Genomic DNA, 27373 nt, shown 5'->3' on the forward strand with positions numbered 1-27373 from the left:
CATTGGTCTGAGCGTGTCCCTTCTCTATAATCTGCCTATCCTCCCCCTTGCATTGTCTCCAAGCTCTTCCTATGTGTGAACCAACTGCCCCTTCCTCCATCTCTTCAGTTTGGTTCCCACTCCCAGCAATTCCAGTTTACACCCTGTACACATCTGACTTCCAATATAACTCGGAGTCCTGCCATGTGCAGAAGTTCGCTGATGACACGGCCATAGTGGGGTGTGTCAGGAATGGACAGGAGGAGGAGTATAGGAAACTGATACAGGACTTTGTGATATGGTGCAACTCAAACTACCTGCGTCTCAATGTCACCAAGACCAAGGAGATGGTGGTGGACTTTAGGAGATCTAGGCCTCATATGGAGCCAGTGATCATTAATGGAGAATGTGTGGAGCAGGTTAAGACCTACAAGTATCTGGGAGTACAGTTGGACGAGAAGCTAGACTGGACTGCCAACACAGATGCCTTGTGCAGGAAGGCACAGAGACGACTGTACTTCCTTAGAAGGTTGGCGTCATTCAATGTCTGCAGTGAGATGCTGAAGATGTTCTATAGGTCAGTTGTTGAGAGCGCCCTCTTCTTTGTGGTGGCGTGTTGGGGAGGAAGCATTAAGAAGAAGGACGCCTCACGTCTTAATAAGCTGATAAGGAAGGCGGGCTCTGTCGTGGGCAAAGTACTGGAGAGTTTAACATCGGTAGCTGAGCGAAGGGCGCTGAGTAGGCTACGGTCAATTATGGAAAACCCTGAACATCCTCTACATAGCACCATCCAGAGACAGAGAAGCAGTTTCAGCGACAGGTTACTGTCGATGCAATGCTCCTCAGACAGGATGAAGAGGTCAATACTCCCCAATGCCATTAGGCTTTACAATTCAACTGCCAGGACTTAAGAACTTTTTTTAAAGCTATTATTAATGCTTTTTGAGTTAGTGATTTAGATGCATATCATATTATTACTGAGTTAAGTATTGTATGTAATGAGTTTTTGCTACAACAAGTGTATGGGACATTGGAAAAAATGTTGAATTTCCCCATGGGGATGAATAAAGTATCTATCTATCTATCTATCTATCTATCAGTAGCCTCAGCAAACCTCCCTGCCAAAATATTGGTTCCCCTCAGATTCAAGTGCAATCCTTCCTTTTTGTACAGATCACGCCTGCCCCAAAAGAGGACCCAATGATCCAGAAATCTCAATCCCTGCCCCCTGCTCCAAATCCCTCAGCCACGGATTTATCCTCCACCTCACTCTATTCCTCACTGTCGCGTGGCACAGGCAATAATCCCGAGATTACTACCTTTGAGGTCCTGCTTCTCAACTTCCTTCCTAACTCCCTGTAGTCTGTTTTCAGGACCTCCTCCCTTTTCCTACATCTATCGTTGGTACCAATATGTACCACAACCTTTGGCTGTTCACCCTCCCACTTCAAGATATCGTGGACATGATTAGAAACATCCCAGACTCTGGCACCTGGGAGGCAAACTACCATCCATGTTTCTTTCCTGCATCCACAGAATGGCCTGTCTGGCCCCCTAACTATAGAGTCAGTCCCCTATCACTGCTGCCTTCCTCTTCCTTCCTCTAACCTTCTGAGCCACGGGGCCGGACTCTGCCAGAGCTGCAGCCACTGTTGCTTCTCCCAGGTAGGCCTTCCCACCCCCCCCAATAGTACTCAAACAGGAGTACTTATTGTTAAGGGGGATAGCCGCAGGATTACTCTCTGACTCTTGGTCTTTCCTCTCCTGGCTGTTACCTACTTATCTGTTTCCCAAAGCCCCAGTGTGACTACTTGCCTATAGCTCCTGTCTATCACTTCCTCACTTTCCCTGACCCGACGAAGGTCATCGAGCTGTAGCTCGACACACCTGGCGCAGATGTGGCCGTCCAGGAGGCTGGGAGTCTCCTAGACTTCCCACATCTGGCACCCAGTACAGAACACCAGCCTCACAGACATACTTCCTGTTTCTAATCCTCACAGGTAACTTACCTCGTCTCGACTCGTTATTGATGAAGCCCGAATGAGCCAAAGCCCTACCACCCTGCCTCAGATCACTCCATTGATGACCGCTCTGCTAGGCAGTGTGTCCCTTTTATGCCTGAACCTGCCCTGCTATTCAACTCACGATTGCGGCTCCGGTTATAGCCACTGATAGGCGATGTACAATGGCCTAACTCTCGAAGCTCCCTTTTTAAATTACTGCCACCAATCTGCAAGAAATCCCTCTTTTAATTCTACTGATAGGCCATGTACTTCCTCATTTGTTCTCCCCACAGTGTCCATTTCCTGTAACCTTTCCTCACTCACTCTTGGTCCCACAGATTCCATTCTCTACCCTATTTCCACTCCCTCACACTTACCAGCTCCTCCTTTGCCGTTTCTGATATTTTGTCTCTTTTACCTTAGTTTGTCTGTCTTTCTTTCTTAGGTGAAAAGCCATACAGCTGTCACTTGTGTAACAAAAGCTTCATTTCTTCAGGAGAGCTGAGTAAACACACCCGATCACATACAGGTAAGAATCTGGATCCCTGCGATTGCTAGGAGCCAGTTTATGAATCCTCATTCAGCAGAACCGATCAACTTTAGTTATCTTTGGAATAAGGTATAGACAATGATTCAGACAAGGTGCTTAATGAGGACCAAATGATCCAAAACATTGACTGTACTCTTTTCCATAGAATCTGCCTGGTCTGCTGGATCCTCTAGCATTTTGTGTGTGTTGCTTGGATCTCCAGCATCTGCAATATTCTTAGTTATCTTGTAGTTTTTCTGTTGGTTTGTTATGATGTGGATTAGCAGCATCAGACACTCATGCACTGGACTAGGCACAGACATTTACATCAGAGTTTCAAAGTTCAGAGTAATTATATTGTCACCAATGAAACACCCTGGTTTCCTCAGCTGCTTAAGTCTAGGGAAGACAATCTCCGGCCCTGCCAAACTTCTGAGATTGAGGCAAGGTCCCACCTCAAACCCCCTATTTGTGTGGATGCTGTGTAATTCACTACCCTGTTACAAATCAGTGCACCAAAATAACAGACGGTAACCTGCATACAATTAGAAGATTTGTCTTTATAATTCTTAATTTGATTAAAGGGTCAGTTAATAATTAATTATTTAATTATTTATGGTTTTATATTGCTATATTTCTACACTATCTTTGGTTGGTGTGACTGTAACGAAACCCAATTTCCCTCGGGATCAATAAAGTATGCTTGTCTGTTTGTCTGTAAAGTAAAGAATAAAGGAAAAGGCCCATTTTAATGAAATAGTCTAATGTGCACAAGTTGGAGCTCACAGTTTCCCCAGGCCACCAATCCTCAATCGATCTCACCCTGGGCTTTGTCGAATCACACTCCCACTCCAGGTCGAATCCTATGACCTCTTCTGTCCAGCATCTTCCCTGTTCATCTCCTCTCGAACCAGAAAAAATGCTAGCCCAGTCTTAGTGCCCCTCACCAGAGAAACCTCCCTTCAATTCGACCATCCTAATTGGATGGCATACATTTCTCCTCATCTCTTATCTTAACAATAACCCAAATATAGGCTGAAAACAAGCAGCTCTCACAGAACTGCCAAAATGAAATACAGAAGAACACAAAATGAAATACATACAGCGTAACAGTAAAGATATGAACCAGGGCATTGCACTCTTGCTCACACCAAAATAGTCATGTTCTCATGACCTTGAAATCATTTGTCACCTCATCTTAAGATCACCGTTTTCAAAGGAATTTTGTGACATCAGTACCTCCAATCAATTTGTAACAGGTAGTGACTTATCTCACTAGGGGGATAGCTGTAGCACTCTGTTTCCCCAGAGCTAAATAGGCCAGCCTATCTGGGAGTCCCCTAATTCTTTGAGACCTCTTAACCCATGATCTATTTCTTCAGTTTCAGACACTCCATGGGATACTTCTGGTCTATATGGCAAGGCCTTCTCTGGTCTTTCACTCGTGCCCTCCTGCAACTCAGATCCCTCTGCTACTTGGCTGAGCTTCACTTCATCCCCTTCACAGTCCAGCTGAAACCCTCCTGATTTCACTTGCCAGTGTAAGAAGGGTTAGGAATCTCTTCCTCACTTAATGGGGAGTTAGCAAAATACAGCATGTACCACACCACCATTTCCTCACCCTCCGAGTCCATGTCCCATTCAGGGGCGGGGCCAGTCTGATCTTTCCTGCTGCTGGTCCTTCAGCCTCTCCACATTGTTGCAGAGTCCTCTTACTAGGTGTAGGGTCCAAGTCAGGCTCTGGGTCAACATGTACCTCTTGTCCCAGAGGTAGAAGGTGGTTCCAATGGAGAATCTTTTCAGATCCATTCCCATCCTCTGGTTTCACCTGGAAAACTGGTATGTTTGATATCTGACTCTCCACTACACAAGGCGTAGCCACCTAGCAGTCAGCCAACTTATGCTTCCCAGGTAGCTCCAAATTCTTTATGAGGACAGTCTCCAGACATGAGTTGGGAGAAGCTAACCATTTAATCATGCCTACTCTTGTTTCCTTGACTCTGCTTGGCAGCTGTGACCTCAGCCTTTTTCAGCTCCCTTCTCATATCAAACACGTACTTCAGATAAATCTTCGATGGTAGATCTTCCTCGCCAGTTCAAAACAGAGGTCAATGGGCAACCTCGCCTTGTGTCCAAACATCAGATAATATGGCAAGTACCCGGTAGCTTCATTTTTGTACAATTGTAGCAGTGGACCAGATGTCCAATATGTTGACTCCACTTGTTCTTTCTGCTGATCTCCAAGGTCCCAAGCAAGGTCTCGCAATGTCTAGAAAGGTCCAATTGAACTTCTCGGGCTGGGGCTCACCCTGTGGGTGATAAGGCTTAGTCCTCGACTTCTCGACTCCAAGCACCCTCAGTAACTCATGTATGAGCCTATTCTTGAAATCCCGTCCCTTTTGAAAATGGCGGCGTGACGGCAGCGTGCGCAGCCACTCCAGGAATGAATATCTGTTATCTGTAAGTAGGGGCCGTGCACAATCCTGATTTGATGGGGACGGATGTGAGAAGCACAGAGGAACATCTGGTGAAACTTCTGACATGCCTGTTTCACTGCCACTGCTACTGTGCGATCGAAAAATCTCCGGAGGGGAAGGCCCCGAATCCTCGGCTTTGCCTGTTGCTTGGCTGCCGGGGCTGGTGTCGAAGTGCTCGGTCCTCAGTGTCGGAGGGCTGGTCGGGGGCTCGAAGTTTTTCGGACGGACTCAGAGTTGGATGTGGTCAGATGTGCTTCCAGAAGCTGCATCGGGAAGCTTTGCGGCGCTGAAGGTTCATGGCAGGAAGAATTTTTTTCTTCCTTCTACCGTCTACGTGAGATAGAACATAGAATAGTACAGCACATTACAGGCCCTTCAGCCCACAATGTTGTGCCGACCCTCAAACCCTGCCTCCCATATAACCGCACACCTTAAATTTCTCCATGATGATGGGCTATCAAGGGCTTTGTGACTTTTTACCGTGTCCATGGTCTGCCCTTATCAAATTACAGCATTGCTTTGCACTGTTGTAACTATATGTTATAATTATGTGGTTTTTGTAAGTTAGTCTTGGTCTGTCTTGTGTTTTTGTGATATCATACTGGAGGAACTTTGTATCATTTCTTAATGCATGCATTACTAAATGACAATAAATGAGGACTGAGTGTCCTCACAATCTAATCTATGTATCTGCCTGGGGAGGTCATAATAAATGAAATACTTCTTCCATAGCACTTTGGCCAACGTGGACACCCTCTGATCCTTGGTAGGGAAAGCTTGCGCATATGTGCTGGTGTGATCCATAATGACCAAGACATTCGCCGTGTTGCTGGCATCTGGCTCTATTGACAGGAAATCTATACACACGAGGTCAAGTGACCCGGCACTCTGCAAGTGGGACAGCTGAGCAGCCCTTGTAGGCAGAATCTTCCTCCGTATACATGGAATGCACGACTTGCAGTACACTTTGACCTCCGGCTTCATTCGGGGCAATCTCTGAGTAATCCACAGATCTTGTCAACCCCCAAATGGCCAGAATCATCATGAAGTGACTTCAACACAATACTCCGATACTTCTCAGGCAGAACCAGCTGGGAATGCCAAGGTCGGTCCGGAGGTAATGTGACCCGATGTAGGATCTGGTTCCTCAACTCCAATCTGGGCCATTTTTTTCAAATATATTTTTATTGAAGGAATAACACAATGCAGAATACATAATGGATTACATTTTCCTCCATTTTGCTTTTATATCTTACCTCTAAACAAACCTCTCCTCACCCGCCTTCCCCGAACATACCATGGCGGCTAATGTATTTACGATACAACAATTCACAAATACAAGTATGGACATTTCTCAGCCATACCCCCACACTACTTCAAGACGAAGGCCCACACACATCCACAACATGTCGGATGATCTAAAATGCACTCATGTTACAATCCATCTGGGCCATTCTCTCAATAATGGAGGAACCGCCGTGTGTTTCATCCTCTCTGCTTGGGCTATGTCTCCTTTTTTGTCCACTGACCAAATGGTACCGATGCCCGGGTCATCTCACTGAGCAGCTGCCACATCCCCAGGGCTCAATTCTGGCAACTGGTTTGTCTTCAGAGCAGTCAGGTGGAATGGCACCATCAGAAACTCCCAATTGATCTACCGCACGATCTTGCCCTTGCTTTTCCTCTGCCTTCACTGTGATGGAAAACTTGCACATGGTTTTCATTCTCGGAGCAGGAACACTCTCCTACTCAGCATCAATGTTCCTACTTCAGACTGAAATCATAGGCAGACAATGCCGCCAACCACCGATGGCCTGTGGCATCCAGTTTTGCTGAGGTCAGGATATAAGTTAGGGGATTGTTGGCCGTCCTTACCTCAAACTTGGCATCGTAGAGATAGTCACTTAACTTATCCACCATAGCCCATTTCATTGTCAGGGACTCCAACTTGTGCATGGGCTGGTTTTTTTCAGAGGGTGACAGACTCCGAATGATAAATGCAACAGGTCTCAACCTTGTGCCCTGATCCTGATACAGGACACCCCCTGAACCCTCTCTGCTGGCGTCCGTATGCAGTACATTTGGCAATCGGGGGTTTGCAAAAGCCAGTACAGGTGCTTGTGTCAGCAGCTGCTTCAGCAACTGAAAGGCCTCTTCAGATTTCACATCCCATCTTGCTCCAAAGGCTCCGAAGGGCTAAAATAATCTTTACTCTCCTCTCCTTTTGTCCCCCTCCCTTCCTTCCCCAAGGGAGGGTAACTGCACAGAAGCTGATTGAAACGGTGACTCACTTTCGCGTAGTCCTTCACGAACCTCTGATAGTACTCACAGAACCCAAGAAACATGCACAAAGCACTCAGAGTCCGGGGCCTTAGCCATTTGGTCACCACCTCTATCTTAGACGGATCCGTAGTTACTCTATTTGTGAGACTGTGTGCTCAACATAGTTGACAGACATCTTGCAGAACTGGCACTTGTCCTGGGAAAGTTTTAACCCTTCAGCTTTCAGACGGCCCAGCACCTTCAGTAGCCTCGCTTCATGTTCCTCCCATGTGGAGCTGAACACTATGAAATCATCCAGATACACCAATACCTCAAGCAAGTTCATATCTTCCACCAATTTCTCCATCACATGCTGGAAAGTCACAGGGGCTCCTGATATGCCCTGGACATCCTTTCAAACTGGAAGAATCCCAGTGGACATATAAATGCTGTCTTCTCTGTTGGCCTCATTCATGGGAATCTAGTAATACCCTCTTCTCAAGTCCAGCACACTGACTCACTTCTCACCATTCAGACAGGCCAGCACGACTTCAATCCTCAGGACCGTATAATGGTTGGGGACCTGTTCGGAGTCCTATAGTCTACACACATCCGTACCTTCCCATTCTTCTTCCTAGCCGCTACTACTGGGGACGCAAAGGGGCTTCTGGACTCTGTGATGATCCCAGCTTCCTTAAGCTTCCGCAAGTGCTACTGAACATCTTCCACCTCTGCAGGGGCCATTCGCTGCGACCTTTCTCTAAACGGCAAGTATTTGGTCATTCGGATGGTGTAGCGAGTGCTCTTGGAACAACCCACATCAAACTCATCAGTAGAAAAGACACCTTCCAGCTTCAACATCTTCCCTATCAACCTCCTCTTCCAATCTCCAGTTACTGGGGAGTCCTCAAAGTTGAATGACTCAGCAGTCAACTTTCCCCTTTTTGGAGAGAGAGAGTTTCTTCCCGGCTTGTCTCACAGGGATACTAGACATTACTGTCACCAGGAAGAGGTGCGCCAAGGGAATTCCCTGCTTGAAGGTGACCTCCCTCTTCGTAGTGTTCCTGGTAATCACTGCCATCCTGTTCACCTGTACAACCGAGGGTTTCTGCAATTCAGGCCTCACCAGTACCTCAGCAGGTACGCCCGACTCCTCTTCATGGTCTTCTGGAGCATCCACCAAGAGGGCCTCAGCCGCAAGCACTGCGGGAAATTTGGGGTTTCCCGTCACTGTCACTACTTCCCCAGGCTGTAACACGACTGGTTTTGACCAGGTGAACCACACAGTCTCTCGTCTAAGCTCATTATCTGGCCCAGTCTGACCACGAACTTCCTCAAAAGCAGCTCGAAATACCGGGTGAACGGACGATGTTCTCAGGAAGCTCCCATTAGCCTCCTCACAATTGGCGTATTTGTCCCCACAAGAATTGAAACTCCACCCTTCTCTATGGGGTCCAGACAAACCAGTACTAATGTATCAAGGACCTCAGCCACTCCCATAGCTGCTTCCAAAAACTCCAACTTCAATGACAAATAACTATCATACAGATAATCACCCACACTTAAGACTCCAGATCTGTAGTGCACTGAATGGTGTCAATGGTAAATGTGTCAAATACTGATTGTAAAGTGAATAGCACAGCAAAGTGAGCTGCAAACCTATGTCAGTTATAGCTCTAGCATACATATCCTCTACCTGTAGCTTGGCCCCACTAAGCCTTCAGGAATAAGGTTTTTTGCTTTAGGGTGTTCCTAGATATATTGCTGGGAACGTGTTCCCCCGAGATGCCAGGCCATTCCCTCACTGGGTCTCTCTCTGCTTAGGTATCCGGGGGCTTACTCTCTGAGGGGTTTCCCATCTGAAGTGTCCCTCTTCACCACAGTTATGACAGACAATACTGGCTGCTCCCCATCTTGTGGGACCCCGGTCACTAGCACCGCTCTGCATAGTCCATCCCTATCGGTGGGGGGGGCCCACCTCCCTATCAGCTCCACTGTACAGAGCAACTGCACCCGCAGATAACAATCAGGACATCTTAGTTCTCAATTCTGTCATGATCTCCTTTACCACTCCTCGGAGTGGGCTATCTGTGGTCACCAGCGCAGGGGTCTACTACCAAGGACCTTACCCTGCTGACGGAGGCCCCCCCAACCCCGAGCCTCAGACGCATTCTCCTCCTCTCATACTTCTCTGATCAACTTAACAAACAAGAGGGTGGGGTGGGTCTTCTGAGACAGTCAGAGACCTCAACCGATCAGGTCCTGGGACTGGCTGCCTTTCACTATCTGGTCTATTCTTAACTAATCCACCTCAGCCATCTGAATGGCCCCTCTATCTCTTAGCAATCTAGCAGAAAAATGTAGGCAGAAAGGTTCTCCTCCTTCTCCTGAAACATGTTCTGAAACCCCGTCGTAAGCTCCATTGGGCTTCCCATCGCACCAAACACCTTTTCCTAATACTTGCACATAGGCCGCAGAAGTGGCAAGGGGGTTCTGTGCCTTTACAGCTCTCACTACGTCAGCAGCCCGGCCTCGCAAACTCTCAACCAATCGCTGTCTTTGTATGTCATCAGAGCACTGTCATTCATCTGAGAGGTCTGCTCCGCCCAAGTCTCATACTCCTCTTCCCCCTTGGGGGTGGGCTTTACCCCAGAGAACATTTAATAGCTAGGACCCTCTGCCTGGGCACTGGGCCATTTATTTGCCAGGCAGGTAAGGGCTTATACCAACTCAGAAGACTCACTCTTCACTGGGGGATTCAATAGACATTCCAAATCAGACCACTCCTTCCCCTCGCTCCGCAGAAACAAGAGCAACCAGTCTTTGAAGTCCCCCTCCCCAGTTACGGAGACTCGGCTTGTCATTCAGCCTGCTGTCCTACACTCCCCTCCTCCTGGAAAGTATGGACAGCCCTTGGCCCCCACTCTCCCAGGGCCCTAATAGTACCAGGCAGTTCCACCACCGTTACGTCAGCACTAGTCTGAACTAAAACAAAGTCTTTGCCCAGTATTTTATCAACCTCCGCTCCACAACCGTAACTGTTCCTATGGCTTTAAATTTGAATTAACAATTCGTCAGGGATATGAATGTCTACCCCACTCACTATTTGGAGTATTGTGTACAGTTCTGGTCGCTGAATTATAGGAAAGATGTCAACAAAATAGAGAGAGTACAAAGAAGATTTACTAGAATGTTACCTGGGTTTCAGCACCTAAATTACAGGGAAAGATTGAATAAGTTAGGTCTTTATTCTTTGGAGCGTAGAAGGTTGAGGGGGGACTTGATAGAGGTATTTAAAATTATGAGGGGGATAGATAGAGTTGATGTGGATAGGCTTTTTTCTATTGAGAGTAGGGGAGATTCAAACAAGAGGACATGAGTTGAGACTTAGGGGGCAAAAGTTTAAGGGTAACATGAGGGGCAATTTCTTTACACAGAGAGTGGTAGCTGTGTGGAATGAGCTTCCAGTAGAAGTGGTAGAGGCAGGTTTGGTATTGTCATTTAAAGCAAAATTGGATAGGTATATGGACAGGAAAGGAATGGAGGGTTATGGGCTTAGTGCGGGTCACTGGGATTAGGTGAGAATAAGCGTTCAGCACGGACTAGAAGGGCCGAGATGGCCTGTTTCCGTGCTGTAATTGTTATATGGTTATACACGTATTCATTACCAGTAAGTCCATTGATTCACACCACATCTCAACCCCTGCAGCAACCATAACCAGACAATAGTTTAGCACAGACTTAAACACAGAACTCACTGGATCAAAGTTCAGGACAATCACACAGCATCCAATGAAATCGATGCTGGACGATACCCCCAGAATGAAACACCCCGGTTTCCTCGGCAGCGTAAGTCTAGGGAAGACAATCTCCGGGCCCCCCCCCCAAAACTTGTGAGATTAAGGCGCGAGCCCACCCCAAACCCCCTGTTTGTGTGGATACTGTGTAATTTGCTATCCTGTTACAAATTAGTGCCACAAAATAACAGACAGTACACCACATACAATTAAAAGATTTATTTTTATAATTCTTAATTTGACTAAAGGGTAGGTAAAGAAAAGAACAAAAAAAAGGGCCCATTTTAATGAAACAGTCTAATGTGCACAAGCTGGAGCTGCTAGTTTCCCCAAGTCGCTGATCCTCAATCAATCTCACGCCCCCCATCTTCGTCAAATCCTACAACCTCTTCTCTCCACTGTCTTCTCTCTTCATCTCCTCTCAAACCAAAAAAAACCTAAGTCCAATTAAATGTACAGAATTAAAGGAATTATGTTTATAAATCTTAACTAAAGGGTTAGTAAAGAATAACAAAAAGAAAAGGGCCCTTTCTAATTAAACAGTCAAATGTGCGCAAATTGGAGCTCGTCTTGAACTTCTCTGTCGCTCATGTGCTGGGCCCTTGGTCAATGTGAAAGCACGCACCACCTTCCAAGTGTCGCTCACAATCCATTTTGAACAAAAGGGTCGTATGCTACGACCGGTTCTCCCCAGTGTCTTCTCTCTCCATCTCCTCTCGAACAAAAACCCAAGACCAAACTTATTGTCCCTCACCAAGAAAAACCTCCCACTAATTGGATGGCACACATTCAACATCATCCCTTATCTTCAACAATGACCCAAACAGTCTGAAAGCAGAACAAGGTGCTAAATGAAATACGTACCACATAACAGTAAAAATGTGAATCAGGCCATTACACAAATTACATCTTCTTCTTGCGCCCTTAACTCCTGGTGGAGTCATCGGGGTGCTGTCATGATAAGCTTTGCATCAGTCTGTTCCAACTGTCATGGTTGGGCCACCGCAAGTGTTTTCCCTGTCCATTCTTTAATGTCATCCGTCCATCTTTTCCTCTGTCTGCCTCTCCTCTTTTTCCCCTCCACAGTTCCTTGTAGAACTGTCTTTGCAAGGCCACTGGATCTTGTTACGTGGCCATACCATCTCAACTTTCTTTTCTTCACCGTTGTGAGAAGGTCATCATGGGGGCCAATGTGGTGCTGGATGGTCTTGCAGACCTGCTCGTTTGTGATGTGGTCCAAGTATGAGATGCCCAAGATGTTGCGATAGCATCTCACTTCCAATGCCTATATCTTCCTCTGTAGCTCTGCTGTCAAGTTCCTTGTCTCACATGCGTACAGGAAGATGGAGAATACCAATGTACGCATTGTATTGGAGAGAATACAAATTACATATATGTCACCATATACTACCTTGAGACTCATTTTCTTATGGGCATTCATGGTAGAATAGAGAAATCATAAGACCTTGGAGCAGAAATAAGAATGGCAATCATAGAGTCATAGAGAAATACATCATAGAAATAGGCCCATCTAGTCAATGCCGAAAATTATTTAAACTGCCTGCTCCCAAGTCTTGCACCAGGACCATAGCCATTCATATCTCTACGATCTGTTGGCCTATCCAAACTTCGCTTAAACTTCTAGTAAATAAAATCGAAGATCTCAGAGCTAGGGTGCTGTATCAGAGGTACATTAGGACCACGTGCGTCCTTTGTTTCACAGAATCCTGGTTAACCCCTTCCATACTAGACACATCGATTCAAATTGACAGGTTCACTATATACCATCAAGTTAAGACTGTCAAGGCTCGCAAAAGAAGAGGTGGGGTTGTATGCCTCATGATCAACTCCTCGTGGCGCACAAATGCATCGGTGGTGGCCCAATTCTACTCAACAAACTTGGAATATCTTGCAATTAAGTGCTGTCCAATATTACCTGCCATGAGAGATTTCTGCAATAATTTTGGTAGCAGTGTACATTCTTGGGCCAACGTCAAACAGGCTCTAGATTATTGGTCGCCAACCAGTCGGTTGCATTCGACCGATCGATCTTTGAGACTTTCCCAGTAGATCCTGAAAAAAAAATGAAAAATAAATATACAAATACATTATGCCTGATAAACCTTTTGATGCAAATATGTAGTAACTTCTACTTTGAAAAAAGACCACTGGACAACTTCATGCCCAAAAGGAACAACTTTATCTAGGACGGTAAAACGATATTCACATACAGAGGTTTTCACCAGTGTGCACTGGGCAGAAAAGATGGGAAGGAAAACCCTGCAGCCCCGGAAACAATCTCTCTTTACAAACAGTTTTCCGTAGCGGGAGTCTTGCTATATTACCATAATCCTAATTGGTATTAACTTATCTTTATAATGCTCATATTACAACACTTCTCCCCCTTTAAATTCCAACATTCCCCAAATGTAAAAGAAATGGGAAACAAAAACAGTAGTGTCATTAGCTTGCGTACCCCTTATACTAGTGTCTCAGTAAGTTTACCAATACCAGGAAAGTTGAGGAGCTGAAATCAGGGTTGAAGGCCCAGCAAACATGCTGCTCAGAGGACGTGGAGAGACAAGTGTTAAAGGACTTGTCACTCTGTGAATATTTTTCACAACAGTTCGATGAATCCCTGGATGTAATGCAAACAGCTCAGCTTGTTGTATTTGTCAGAATGGCTTTCCAGGATTTTACAACAAAGGAGGACTTCCTCACTCTTTTGCACTTAAAGGAGAGAACGAGAGGTGAGAATATTTACAATGAGTTTTTAAAAAATGTCAGTGAAAATGACATCCCTATTCATAAACTGGTGGCAATTACTACTGATGAGGCTCCAGCAATGCGCGGTGTGCACGTTGGTTTTATAGCACTGTGTCGTAATGACGCTGATTTTCCCGACTTCCTGGATTATCACTGTGAGATTCATCAGCAGGCCTTGGCTGGGAAGGTCGTGGACTTTCTCATGTAATGACACTGGTGGGCAAACTGATAAACTTGATTCGAGCAAAAGCGCTTTAGCACCAGTTATTCAAGGTGTTATTGGATGAGCTCAATGCCGCTATGGCCTGTTTGGTATGCTAGTTACAGTGTTTTCTTGGTCGAATTAATTTGAAAGTTTGACAAAAGCATTTTTGTAATTAAAATACAATTAGCCCAAATAAAGGGCCTTAAGTTGGAAGTACAATCTGAGCTGTTTTTTCTCTAAAGGATTTAGTAGGTCGATCTTGCCTTTCACTAAGACTGAGGTAGGGGATCTTGGGCTTAAAAAGGTTGGTGACCACTATTCTAGATGAGCAACATACATGAAACAGCACACTCCTATGCCTTCACCATCATTTTAACCAGGCTAGCCTGAAGAAGCCACTAAATTGCAATCAACAAATCACTTGTAGTACCAGAAGAAACAACACACTGGACTACTGTTACACCACCATCAAAAATGCCTACCATGCTATTCCACACTCTCAGTTTGGGAAGTCTGCTCAGCTGGTTGTACTAATATTCCCTAAGTATAGGCAGGAGACTGAAGACTGCATCACCAGTAGTGAGGACCAAGAAGGTAGGGACAAGGGAAGCACAGGAACACTTACAGGACTACTTGGACTGAACTGTATTGAGAGATTCATCTTCAAGCCTGGATGAGCATGCTGTAGTTGTCACCAACATTAAATGTAGATGAGTGTGTGCCTACAAAAACTTCATATACATTCTCAAACTAAAAGCCATGGATGAACCAGGAGGTAAGTTGTCTGTGGAGGGCTAGATCTGTGGCATTTAAGTCTGGTGACCCGGGTCTGTACAGGACAACAGGGTATAATTTACGGGGGACTATTTCAAGGGTGAAGAAAATCAGAATCAGGTTTATTATCACCAGCATGTGAAGTAAATTTGTTAACTTAGCAGCAGCAGTTCAATGCAATACATAATCTAGCAGAGAGAGAAAAAAATAATAATAAATAAAATAAAACAATAATAAATAAACAAGTAAATCGATTACATATATTGAATAGATTTTAAAAATGTGCAAAAACAGAAATACTGTATGTTACAAAAAGTGAGGTAGTGTCCATTTAGGATCCAGATGGCAGAGGAGAAGAAGCTGTTCCTGAATCGCTGAGTGTGTGCCTTCAGGCTTCTATATCACCTGCCTGTTGGTAACAGTAAGAAAAGGGCATGCCCTGGGTGCTGGAGGTCCTTAATAATGGATGCTGCCTTTCTGCATGAAATGTAAGAGATGCCGTTGAGGGCAGCATTGATGGTGGAGGATGGGAAATCCCTTTCTTTGAAAAAGGACATCTCCTTCATTCTGGAGTGAAAAGCCTTATCCTGAGAACAGATGTGGCAGAGGCAGAGAAATTGAGAGAAGGAGATGGCATTTCTACAAATAACAGGGTGGGAAGAGTTTTAGTCCAGGAAGCTCTGAGAGTCTGTGGGCTAATAACCAAGGAGATGGTGGTGGACTTTAGGAGATCTAGGCCTCATATGGAGCCAGTGATCATTAATGGAGAACGTGTGGAGCAGGTTAAGACCTACAAGTATCTGGGAGTACAGTTAGACGAGAAGCTAGACTGGACTGCCAACACAGATGCCTTGTGCAGGAAGGCACAGAGGCGACTGTACTTCCTTAGAAGGTTGGCGTCATTCAATGTCTGTAGTGAGATGCTGAAGATGTTCTATAGGTCAGTTGTGGAGAGCGCCCTCTTCTTTGTAGTGGCGTGTTGGGGAGGAAGCATTAAGAAGAGGGACGCCTCACGTCTTAATAAGCTGGTAAGGAAGGCGGGCTCTGTCGTGGGCAAAGTACTGGAGAGTTTAACATCGGTAGCTGAGCGAAGGGCGCTGAGTAGGCTACGGTCAATTATGGAAAACTCTGAACATCCTCTACATAGCACCATCCAGAGACAGAGAAGCAGTTTCAGCGACAGGTTACTATCGATGCAATGCTCCTCAGACAGGATGAAGAGGTCAATACTCCCCAATGCCATTAGGCTTTACAATTCAACCGCCAGGACTTAAGAACTTTTTAAAAGCTATTATTAATGCTTTTTGAGATAGTGATTTAGATGCATATCATATTTTTTACTGAGTTAAGTATTGTATGCAATTAGTTTTGCTACAACAAGTGTATGGGACATTGGAAAAAAGTTGAATTTCCCCATGGGGATGAATAAAGTATCTATCTATCTATCTATCTATTAGATAAGCTATCTCCAGAGATGGAGACAGAGAGATCGAGAAAAGTGAAAGGAGGTGTCGGAATTGGGCCAGGTAAATTTGAGGGCAGGATGGAAGTTGGAGACAAAGTTGATGAAGTCAACAAACTCTGCATGGGTGCAGGAAGCAGCAACAATGCAGTCGTCGATGTAGTGTAGGAAAAGTAGGCTTGGAACATAGACTATTCCACGTAGCCAACAAAAAGGCAGGCATAGCTGGGACCTGTGTGAGTGCCCATGGCTACACCTCTTGTTTGAAGGAAGTGGGAAGAGCCAAACAAGAACTTATTAAGAGTGAGGACATTCCACTAGATGGAGGAGAGTGGTGGTAGAGAGGAACTGGTTGGTTCTGGTGTTCAGAAAGAAATGGAGAGCTTTGAGGCTTTCCTGGTGGGGGATGGAGGTGTATAGAGATTGGGTATATAGGGATGTTACGTTGAAGTTGTATAAGATAAGGCCATAAGACGTAGGAGCAGAATTAGGCCATCTGGCCCATCGAGTCTGCTCCACAATTCAATCATGGCTGATACTTTTTTTTCTATCTCCTCCTCAACCCCAGTTCCCAGCCTTCTCCACGTAATCTTTGATGCCATGTTCAATCAAGACCTTAAATACACTCAACAACCTGGCCTCCACAGCTGCATGTCGCACCAAATTCCGCAGATTCACCACCCTTTGACTAAAGAAATTTCTCCGTACCTCTGTTTTGAGATGGCGCCCTCTATCCCGAGGCTATGCACAAGATGTTAGTAAGACCTAATTTGGAGTATCTGTGCAGTTGTGGTCACCTACCGACAGGAAAAATGTAAACAAGATTAAAAGAGTGTCCAAGAAAATTTACAAGGATGCTGCCATATTTGGAGGACCTAAGTTATAAGGAAAGATTGAATAGATTAGTTCTGTATTTTTTGGAATGTCGAAGTTCGAGAGGAGATTTGACAGAGGTATACAAAATTATGAAGGGTATAGTTAGGGTAAATGCAAGCAAGCAAGCTTTTTCCACTGAGGTTGGGTGGAACTACCACCAGAGGTTATGTCTTAAGGGTAAAAGGTGAGAAGTTTATGGAAACACAAGGGAAAACTTCTTCACTCTTGGGTTGTAAGAGTGTGGAATGAGCTGCTAGCACAAATGGCATATACAAGCTTGAATTTAAGAGAAGTTTGGATAGGTACATGGATGGTAGAGGTAGGGAGGGCTATGGTTCCAGTGCAGGTTGATGGGAGTAGGCAGTTTAAATGTTTCAGTATGGACTAGATGGGCCAAGGTCCATGTTTATGTGTTGCACATCTCTATGACGCCCCAGTGTCCTACCATTTGTAAAACAAATCCTACACTGCTTTGACTTTCCAAAATACACTTCTCACACCTATCTGTATTGAAATCCATTTGCCACTCCTTGGTCCACTTCCCTAACTGATCCAGATTGTCCTGTAATCTACAATAATTTTCTTCACTGTCAACAGCACTTAGTAATTTCATGTCATCCACTAACTTAATGATCAAAACACATCAATTGATACAAGTGATGAATCACAAGGGTCCCAACACCGAACCCTGCGGCACACCATTTGTGACTGGATTCCAGTGCAAAAAACAATTTTTAGCCACCTCCCTCTGCTGTGCAACACACACAAAATGCTGGGGGAACTCAGCAGGCCATGTGTCAGTTAATCTGTGCTGTACTTCTCTGCTAGTGTTGGGATTACTTCTGAGTGAACGAAGTGCTGTAAGTTTAGAATGGGGAAGTAAAAAGTCAAGGTGGTCAAGTTCCTGTCTGCTGTTAGCGATGAATGGATGTAGGGAGGATGGTGACCAGAAAGAGAAATGAGGTGGATCGTGGAAAGGGGTAAAGAGTCTGGTTGTGATGAATCCTGAGCAATGAAGTTAGAGTGTCATAGTGGCATAGTAGTTAACATGGCACTATTACAGCTCAGGTCGTTGGAGTTTGAGTTCAATTCTGGCATCCTCTGTAAGCAAGTTTGTATGTTCCTTCCCTTGAGTATGTGGGTTTCCTCTGGGTCTCCAGTTTACTCCCACATCCCAAAGACGTACCAGTTAGTAAATTAATTGGTCACTGTACTGTAAACTGTCCTGTAATTAAAAAAATCAGTGGGTTGCTGATCTGTGGAGCTTGGGTGGACAGAAGGGCCAGAGACTGCGAAAAACAAAAGACAGACAGACTTTATTGATCCCGAGGGAAACTGGGTTTCGTTACAATAATGAAACCATGGTGGGATTTTACAGATGTAACTTTACTAAATGTTATAGAGTGATAAAAGAGGCAATGATGGAGCAGTGCAGGGACAGACCACCCCAGGTGGGCTAGATTTAAATTTTATCAAAGAGCTGAGAGATGGAAATATAGACATAGCAGCTTTCTGAAAAGGGAGAGGTATTCTAATCTTTTGTAGAAATATCCAGTTTACTCTGAGTTCCTTTTAGGTGAGAAACCTTTCATCTGTGAATTATGTGGAAACTCGTACTCTGATGTGAAGAATTTAAAGAAACACAACAATAAAGCTCATGGTAAGTATTTCCCAGATTACCAGGTCTCACTGAAAGGCTGAGTGGCCTAATTCTGCTCCTAAAGATTTTATGGGGAACTGTTCTGTCCGTCCCAACACAGATCACTGAAGGAAGCAAGGGAACCACTCAGTCTATCTAATCAGGACTAATGTTTGTAGATTGGCCCAGGGTTGCCCAATTTCTCCCTCAAACCTCATTTCTCTTGTTAATCCTGAAAATCATGTCCCAACATGTTGAATTACCTCCAGAAGGCATCATCTGAATCATCTGAAGGCATCATCTATTCCTCTGAACAGTTCTCTGGGAATTTCTCTAATAAAATCCAGCTGTATTTTGTGATCACACATTCATGAGAATAGAACCATAGTGCACAGGAACAGGTCATTCAGTCCATAGAGTTTACACTGAACATGATAGCAATCTAACCTCCTATCTGTTTGCATTTGGCCCACTCCCTACATGTTCATCTGTCTGTCTGAGTGCTATCATATCTACTACTGCCACCAATCTCTGGCAGCACCACAAAAACATGCCTCATGATTCTTCAGATATCAGAATACTCCCCACCTTAAAAGCAGTGCCCTGTAGTATTTGAAAAATACACCAACTCAATCAATACCTCATAATACTCCCCACCTTAAAAGCAGTGCCCTGTAGTATTTGAAAAATACACCAACTCAATCAATACCTCATAATACTCCCCACCTTAAAAGCAGTGCCCTGTAGTATTTGAAAAATACACCAACTCAATCAATACCTCATAATACTCCCCACCTTAAAAGCAGTGCCCTGTAGTATTTGAAAAATACACCAACTCAATCAATACCTCATAATACTCCCCACCTTAAAAGCAGTGCCCTGTAGTATTTGAAAAATACACCAACTCAATCAATACCTCATAATTTTATAAATGTTAGAATTAGCTTTAATATCACTGGCAGATGTCATGAAATTTGTTGCTTTTCAGGAGCAGTACATCCAATACATAATAGAGAAATAGAAAAGTACAGCACAAAAAAGGCCCTTTGGCCAATCTAGTCCGTGCTGAACTATTTAAACTACCTACTCGTATCGACCTGCACCAGAAGCACAGTCCTCCATACCCCTACCATCCATATACCTATCCAAACTTCTCATCAATGTTGAAATTGAGCTTTCATACACTACTTGAGCTGGCAGTTCATTACACACTTGTACGACGCTTTGAGTGAAGAAGTTCCCCTCACGTCCTCTTAAGCTTTTCAGCTTTCATCCTTAAGCCATGACCTGTAGATGTCGTCCCACCCAACCTCAGTGGAAAAAGCATGCTTGCATTTACCCAATCTATACCCATCACAATTGTGTAAACCTCCGTCAAGTCTCTTCTCAATTTTCTACGTTCTAAGGAATAAGGTCCTAACCTATTCAATCTTTCCATATGATTCAGGTCCTCCAGACCTGGCAACATCCTTGTACATTTTCTATGTACTCTTTCAACCTTATTTACATCTTTCCTGAAGGTAGGTGACCAAAATTGCACACAATACTCCAAATTAGGAGCATTTGGCAACTTTGGTCTGTACTCACTGGAATTTAGAAGAATGCATGGGGATCTCATTGAAACCTACCAAACGTTGAAAGGATTAGATAGGGTGGATGTGGAGAGCATGTTTCCTATGGTGGGGTTATCCAGAATTAGAGGGCAAAGCCTTAAAATTGATAGGCGACCTTTTAGAGCAGAGGTAAAGAGGAGATCTTTTAGCCAGAGAGTTGTAAATCTGTAGAATGCTCTGCCACAGATTACAGTAGAGGCCAAGTCCATGCATATACTTAAGGTGGAAATTGATTGTTCCCTGATCAGTACATCAAAGGATACGGTGAGGAGGCAGGTGTATGGTGTTGTGGGATCCATATTGGCCATGATGAAATAAGGAAGCAAACTCTGTGGGCTGACTGGCCTATTTCTGCTCCTATATGTTATGGTCTTAGGCCACCAATGTCTATACAACTTCAACATAACATCTAATCTCCTGTACTCAGTACTTTGATTTATGAATGCCAATGTGCCAAAACTTTTCTTTATGACCCGATCTACCTGTGACACCACTTTCAATGAATTATGGACCTGTATTTCCAGATCCCTTTGTTCTGTCACATTATTCAGTGCCCTACCTTGCACTGTGTAATACCTACCATGTAGATAGGTCTTAAAGCACGTGTGCATTAAATTCCATCTGCCATTTTTCAGCCCCTTTCACCAGCTGGTTCATATCCTGCTGCAAAACATGATGGTCTTCCTTAGTGTCCATTACGCCCCCCAGTTGTGGTGTCATCCACAAATTTGCTGATCCACTTAACTACATTATCATTTAGATCATTGATATAGATGACAAACAACGACCCAGCACTGATCCCTGTGGCACTCCACTAGTCACAGGCCTCCAGTCAGAGAGGCAAAGATCTACTACCGCTTGCTTGCTTCTCCCATAAAGCCAATGTCTGATCCAATTTACCACCTCATCTTGAATGCTGGGTGACTGAACCTTCTTGATTAACCTCCCATGCAAGACCTTGTCAAATGTCTTGTTAAAGTCCATGTAAACATCCACTACCTTGCTTTTTATCAACTTTCCTGGTAACTTCCTCGAAAAACTCTATGATTGGTTAGATCATCCACAAAGCCATGCTGACTTTCCTTAATCAGACTGTGTCTATCCAAATACTCATATATCCAGTCCTTTAGAATATCTTCCAATAACATTCCCTCTACTGATGTCAAGCTCACTGGTCCATAATTTCCTGGTTTACTTTTAGAGCTTTTCTTAAACAGCGGAACGACATTAACTATCTTCCAGTTCTCTGGTACCTTATCTGTTGCTAAAGATGATTTAAATATCTGGTAGGGTCCCAGCAATTTCTGCACTTGCCTTCTGCGGGATCTCAGGGAAGACTTTGTCAGTGTGTGGGGATTTATCCACCCTAATTTGCCCCAAGACAGCAAACATTTCCTACTCTGTAATTTGTACAGGGTCCACAAAGTTGATTCCATATATAACCATATAACAATTACAGCACGGAAACAGGCCATCTCGGCCCTTCTAGTCAGTGCCAAACGCTTACTCTCACCTAGTCCCACTGGCCTGCACTCAGCCCATAACCCTCCATTCCTTTCCTGTTCATATACCTATCCAATTTTACTTTAAATGACAATACCAAACCTGCCTCTACCACTTCTACTGGAAGCTCATTCCACACAGCTACCACTCTGAGTTCCATTTAGCTTCATTTCTATAGACTATGTGTCCATCTTCTGAGTAAACACAGATGTAAAAAACCATTTAAGATCTCCCGTATCTCTTTTGGCTCCACACATGAATTGCTATTCTGATCTTCCAGAGGACCAATTTTGTCTCTAGCAATCTTTTTGCTCTTAACTTATCCATAGAATCCCCCTTAGGATTCTCCTTCACCTTGTCTTCTAGGGCAACCTCATACCTTGTTTTAGCCTTTCTGATTTCTTTCTTAAGTATCCTCTTGCATTTCTTATACTCCATAAGTACCTCATTTGTTCCTACCTGCAGTGCACCTTTTTTTCCCTTAACCAGGGGCTCAATATCTCTTGAAAAACAAGGTTCCCTACACCTGTTATCTTTACCTTTTATTCTGATGGGCACATACAAGCTTTGCACTCTCAAAATTTCACTTTTGAAGGCCTCCCACTTACCAAGTACACCTTTGCCAGAAAACAGCCTGTCCCAGTCCACACTTGCCAGATCCTTTCTGATACTATCAAAATTGGCTTTTCTCCAGTTGAGAATCTCAACCCATGGACCAAACATATCTTTCTGCATATTTACTTTGAAACTAATGGCATTGTGATCACTAGATGTAAAGTGTTCACCAGCACAAACTTCTGTCACCTGTCCTGTTTTATTCCCTAATAGCAGATCAAGTATTGCACACTATCTCGTTAGGACTTGTACATACTGATTAAGGAAATTTCCCTGAACAGGTTTGACAAGCTATCCCATCTAGTCCTTTTGCAGTATGGGAGTCCCAGTCAATATGTGGAAAGTTAAATTCACCTACTATAACATCCCTATGTTTCTTGCAACAGTCTGCAAACTCTCTACAAATTTATTCCTCTAAATCCCTTGGATTGTTGAGTAGTCTGTAATATAGCCCCATTAATGTTGTCAAATCTTTCCTATTCAGTTTAATGCATAGTGCCTCATTATACAAGTTCTTCTGTCTGTCCGGACTCAACACTGCCATGACTTTTTCCCTGGCTAGTAACGCCACCCTTCCTCCTTTAATCCCTCCCACCTTGTCACGTCTAAAACAACAGAACCCTGGAATACTGAGCTGCCAGTCCTACTCCTCCTGCAACCAAGTCTCACTACTAGCTACAGTATCAAAATTCCAAATGTGGATCCATTTCAGATGAGTTCCTCTGCCTTTCCTATGATACTTATTGCTTTGAAATACATGCAGTTCGGGAAATTTGTTGCCTGACTTCATCTGAGGTCTTAACAACGTGTCTCCACAACCTCACAATCTGTTCTGGCACACTGATTCCCAATCTGTTCTGGCACACTGATTCCCATCACCTTGCTATAAAATATAATAAGATGTATGTATAAAAATTAAATAAAATAAGTAGTGCAAAAAGACAGCAGAAAAAATTATTGAGGTAGTGTTCATGGGTTCATTGTCCACTCAGAAATCTGGTGGTGAAAACTGAGTGTCTGTCTTCAGGTTTCTGTAGCTCCTTCCTGATAGCAATGAGAAGAGTGCATGTCCTCGGTGATGGGCCCTTAACGATGGATGCTGCCCTTTTAAAGATGTCTTTGATGCTGGGGAGACTAGAGCCCATGATAGAGCTGGCTGAGTTCACAACTTTCCTCAGCTTTTTCCAATCCTATGCAATGGCCCCTTCATACCAGGCACTGATATAACCATATAACAATTACAGCACGGAAACAGGCCATCTCGGCCCTTCTAGTCCGTGCTGAACGCTTACTCTCACCTAGTCCCACCTACCTGCACTCAGCCCATAACCCTCCATTCCTTTCCTGTCAATATACCTATCCAATTTTTTTTTGATGCAACCAGTTAGAATGCTCGCCACAACACATCTGTAGGTAGTTGCGAGTCTTTGGTGACGTACCAAGTCTCTCAAACTCCTAATGAAATATAGCCACTGTCATGCCTTCTTTGTAATTGAATCATTATGTTCAGCTCAGGATAGATCCTCAGAGATGCTGACACCCAGGAACATGAAAATGCTCACCTTTTCCACTGCTGATCCCTCAATGAGGACTGATGTGTTTCCCTCAAATTTCCCTTTCTGAATTCCACAATCAATTCCTTGGTCTTACTAATGCTGAGTGCAAGGCTGTTGTGACACCACTCAGCCAGCTGATCTATCTCATTCCTGGATGCCTCCCCTCTGTTTCCCTTGTGAAGCTGAACAATTAAATGTGCTGGTGAAGAGGAGATTTGGAGGATATATATCTGGGATTCCTGACCTTGTTTCAATCTGTTTTCCTTGCCAGCTATGAAGAGGACAGACAGGAGTGACGAAGGAATGGATGTCGAGCAGGAATCTCAGGAAGATCCTGATTTGAATGTACCGCTCAGTGTGTCAGAGAGAACAGAACATCAGCCAATGCTGCTCCCCATCAGTGATGGGCCATCCTTATCCACAGAGCACTTGTTGCGACCCACAACCTACCCAGAGACACAACTCATCTTCTTGCAGCAGCTGTACTGACAAGGGTTACAGCTTCCTGCTGACAGGGCAAATGAGAGACAAAAGAGTAAAGAGCACAGAAGATTGGTGGTGAAGCAAAGCAGAAATTGTAGGGTAGGAGGTGGTTGGTGTGAAAGGAAGGAAGGGACTTTTTGGGGCACAAGGAGAAAGACGTGTCAGAGCAATGGAGCTCAGAACAGCAGAGATAAAAAGGGATTCAGGGCAAGGGGGAGAGAGAGAGGGGGGTTCAGGGCAAGGGGACAAGAGAAGGTGGGTCCGGCGATGATGAGAGAAAGAAGGTCCAGGGCAATGGGACGAGAGAGAGAGGGTCTGGGGCGATGGGACACCAGAGAGAGGGTCCGGAGCGAGGGGGCGAGAGAGGGAGAGGGCCCGGGGTGATGGGACGAGAGAGAGAGGGTCTGGGGCGATGGGACACCAGAGAGAGGGTCCGGAGCGAGGGGGCGAGAGAGGGAGAGGGCCCGGGGCGATGGGACGAGAGAGAGAGGGTCCAAGCAAGGGGGCGATAGAGAGGGACGGTCCAGGGTGAGAGAGGGGCTGGGGCTTTGGGACTAGAGAGAGGGTCCAAGTTGAGGGGACGAGAGAAAAAGAGAAGGGGTTTGGGGTGAGGAAATGAGCGAGGGGGTTTGGGGCAAAGGGAGAAGAGAGGTCAGATTGAGGGGGAATGTGGGGGTGGGGGTGAAGGGAGGAGCATCAGAGGTGAGGGAACAAGAGGGGATGTTAGAGGCATTGAGGGCTAAATGGGGAGAGGGAGAGGTGCTATGTGAACCAAAAGGAAATGGTGAGTTCACCTCTATAGGAGTTGATGTGATACTATACAAAGCAGTGTATTCATACTCCAGACCATCTCACTGTACACTTGTGTTGCTGCTAATTAACACTGTGGCATTATTAGTGTGGATATACATGTAGTTAGTCCACAGATCGAGGCGAAGTGAAGCAATATAACCCTTGTAGCCAAAGGCATTCCATTGTTCTTGGGACATGTTCTTTAATGAAATGCAGAGAGTGCTCCTTCCTGTCTTGGCACCTTGCTCTGTACCCCAGCTTATAGTAAGCTTCTCTGTGTGCCTGAAGCTCTGGTCGCTGGTACAGAATTGGTGGTGTACTGGTGAAGTTCAAACTGTCGAAGGAACGTGGTAGGTCAACCAGCATCTGGAGGCAGAGGAATGGTTACCATTTCGGTTTAGAGTCAGCATCAGGACTGATCTGAATCAGATGATTACAGAACTGTTCAAAGTGGATGTTTAATTTGTGCCTTATGGAACATAGAACAGAAACTGGTCCTCTGGCCCACAGCATCTGTGCCTTCATATGATCTGAATCCCTCCAGTCACTGCACATTTGTGTGCCTGTCTAAATGCTTCTTAAATCTGCCTCCCTCACCATTCTACACAATCACCACTCATCGTATATTTCCTTCAAACCTTCTTTAATATTTGACATTTCTACCCCGCATTGACCTGAAACACCACAGAGAAAATAATCCCATTTGTCTATAGCTCATACTCTCTAATCCAGGCAGCATCCTGGTGGACCTGGACCCAGACCCTCTCTAAAGCCTCCACATTCTCACATTATTGGGTGACTAGCACTGCACACAAAACTCCAAGTGCAGCCTAACTAAAGTTTATACAGCTGCAACAAGACTTCCTGACTCCTACTCAAAACCTGTCCGCCGAAGGCAAACATGCCACCAGCTGCCTTCACTACCCTATGCTTCTTTTCCCATTTTCATGGAGACAGACTTCAGTTTGAAGTTCCCTCCGTATGTCAATGCTCCTGAGGTCCCACCATCTACTGTTTACTTTTCTCTTTCATTTGACCTCCCAGTGCTTCACACTTGCCTGGATTAAAATCCATCTGCCATTCCCCCACCCAAAACTGTAACTGATATATATCCTGATCTATTCTTTGGCGATCTTCACTATCTGCAGCTACTCCAGTTTTGTGCTATCCACAGATTTACGAATCAGACCGTCTACATTTTTGTACAAGTCAAACAAAACGAATAACTCTGGTCCCTGTGAAACAATATTGACACAATACTCCAAAATACCCATCACTACCTTATGTCTTCTATGGCCAACTATTTGAAAGATGAGCTTAATTTGTCACATGTACATCAATACATACAGTGAAACGCACCGTTTGCATCAACATCCAATGCAGTCTGATCAGCTGAGGGCAGCTTGCAAGTGTTGCCGTGCTTCTGGTGCCAACCAAAGCATGCCCACAATTTAATAACTAATCCACACATCTTTGGAATATGATAGAGTACTAGAGTACAGAAACGGACATCTTGGCCTATCTAGTCCATTATAGGCCAGTTAGACTGACCTCAGAGCTTGGGAAGATGTTGGTGTCGATAGTTAAGGATGTGTTTTCTGGATACTAGTCCCGTTGACCTGCACCTGAACCATAACTTTCCCATACAGATACCTATCCAATTTCAAGTTTTGAAATTGAGCCCGCATCCACCACTTGCACTGGCAGCTTATTCCACACTCACACCATCCCCTGATTGAAGAAGTTTCCCCTCATGTTCCCCTTAAACCCAACACTGATTTCTGTGGCACACCACTGGTTACAAGCCTCCAATTGGAGAGGCAACCATCTGCTACCACGCTTTGGCTTCTCCCACCAGATTCAGTGTCTAACATAATTTAGTACCTCATCTTGAATGTCAAGCAACTGAACCTTCTTGACAAAATTCCCATGCAGGATCTTGTCAAAGGCCTTGATAAAGTCCATGTAGCTTTGCCTTCATCAATTTTCCTGGTAACTTTCTGCATTGGTTAAACACAACTTTTCATGCACAGAGCCATGTT

The 27373-nt window shown here is 44.7% G+C and overlaps 1 protein-coding gene across 3 annotated transcripts in view; it reads left to right on the plus strand.

Moving 5' to 3' along the window:
• mynn (myoneurin) overlaps window positions 1-25098 on the plus strand; it is a 103258-nt gene extending 78160 nt beyond the window's left edge. For 2 of the 3 annotated variants that reach the window (XM_073041747.1, XM_073041748.1), the window contains 3 exons: window positions 2428-2511; window positions 18707-18790; window positions 24328-25098. In XM_073041747.1, coding sequence (XP_072897848.1) covers window positions 2428-2511; window positions 18707-18790; window positions 24328-24545 — 386 coding nt within the window. In that variant the 3' untranslated portion in view covers window positions 24546-25098. The remainder of the gene's footprint in view (window positions 1-2427; window positions 2512-18706; window positions 18791-24327) is intronic. The other variant, XM_073041749.1, reaches the window with a different exon arrangement.
• The last annotated feature ends 2275 nt before the right edge of the window (window positions 25099-27373 follow it).

This window comes from Hemitrygon akajei, chromosome 3 (assembly GCF_048418815.1).
Source record: "Hemitrygon akajei chromosome 3, sHemAka1.3, whole genome shotgun sequence".
Lineage (NCBI taxonomy): Eukaryota > Metazoa > Chordata > Chondrichthyes > Myliobatiformes > Dasyatidae > Hemitrygon > Hemitrygon akajei.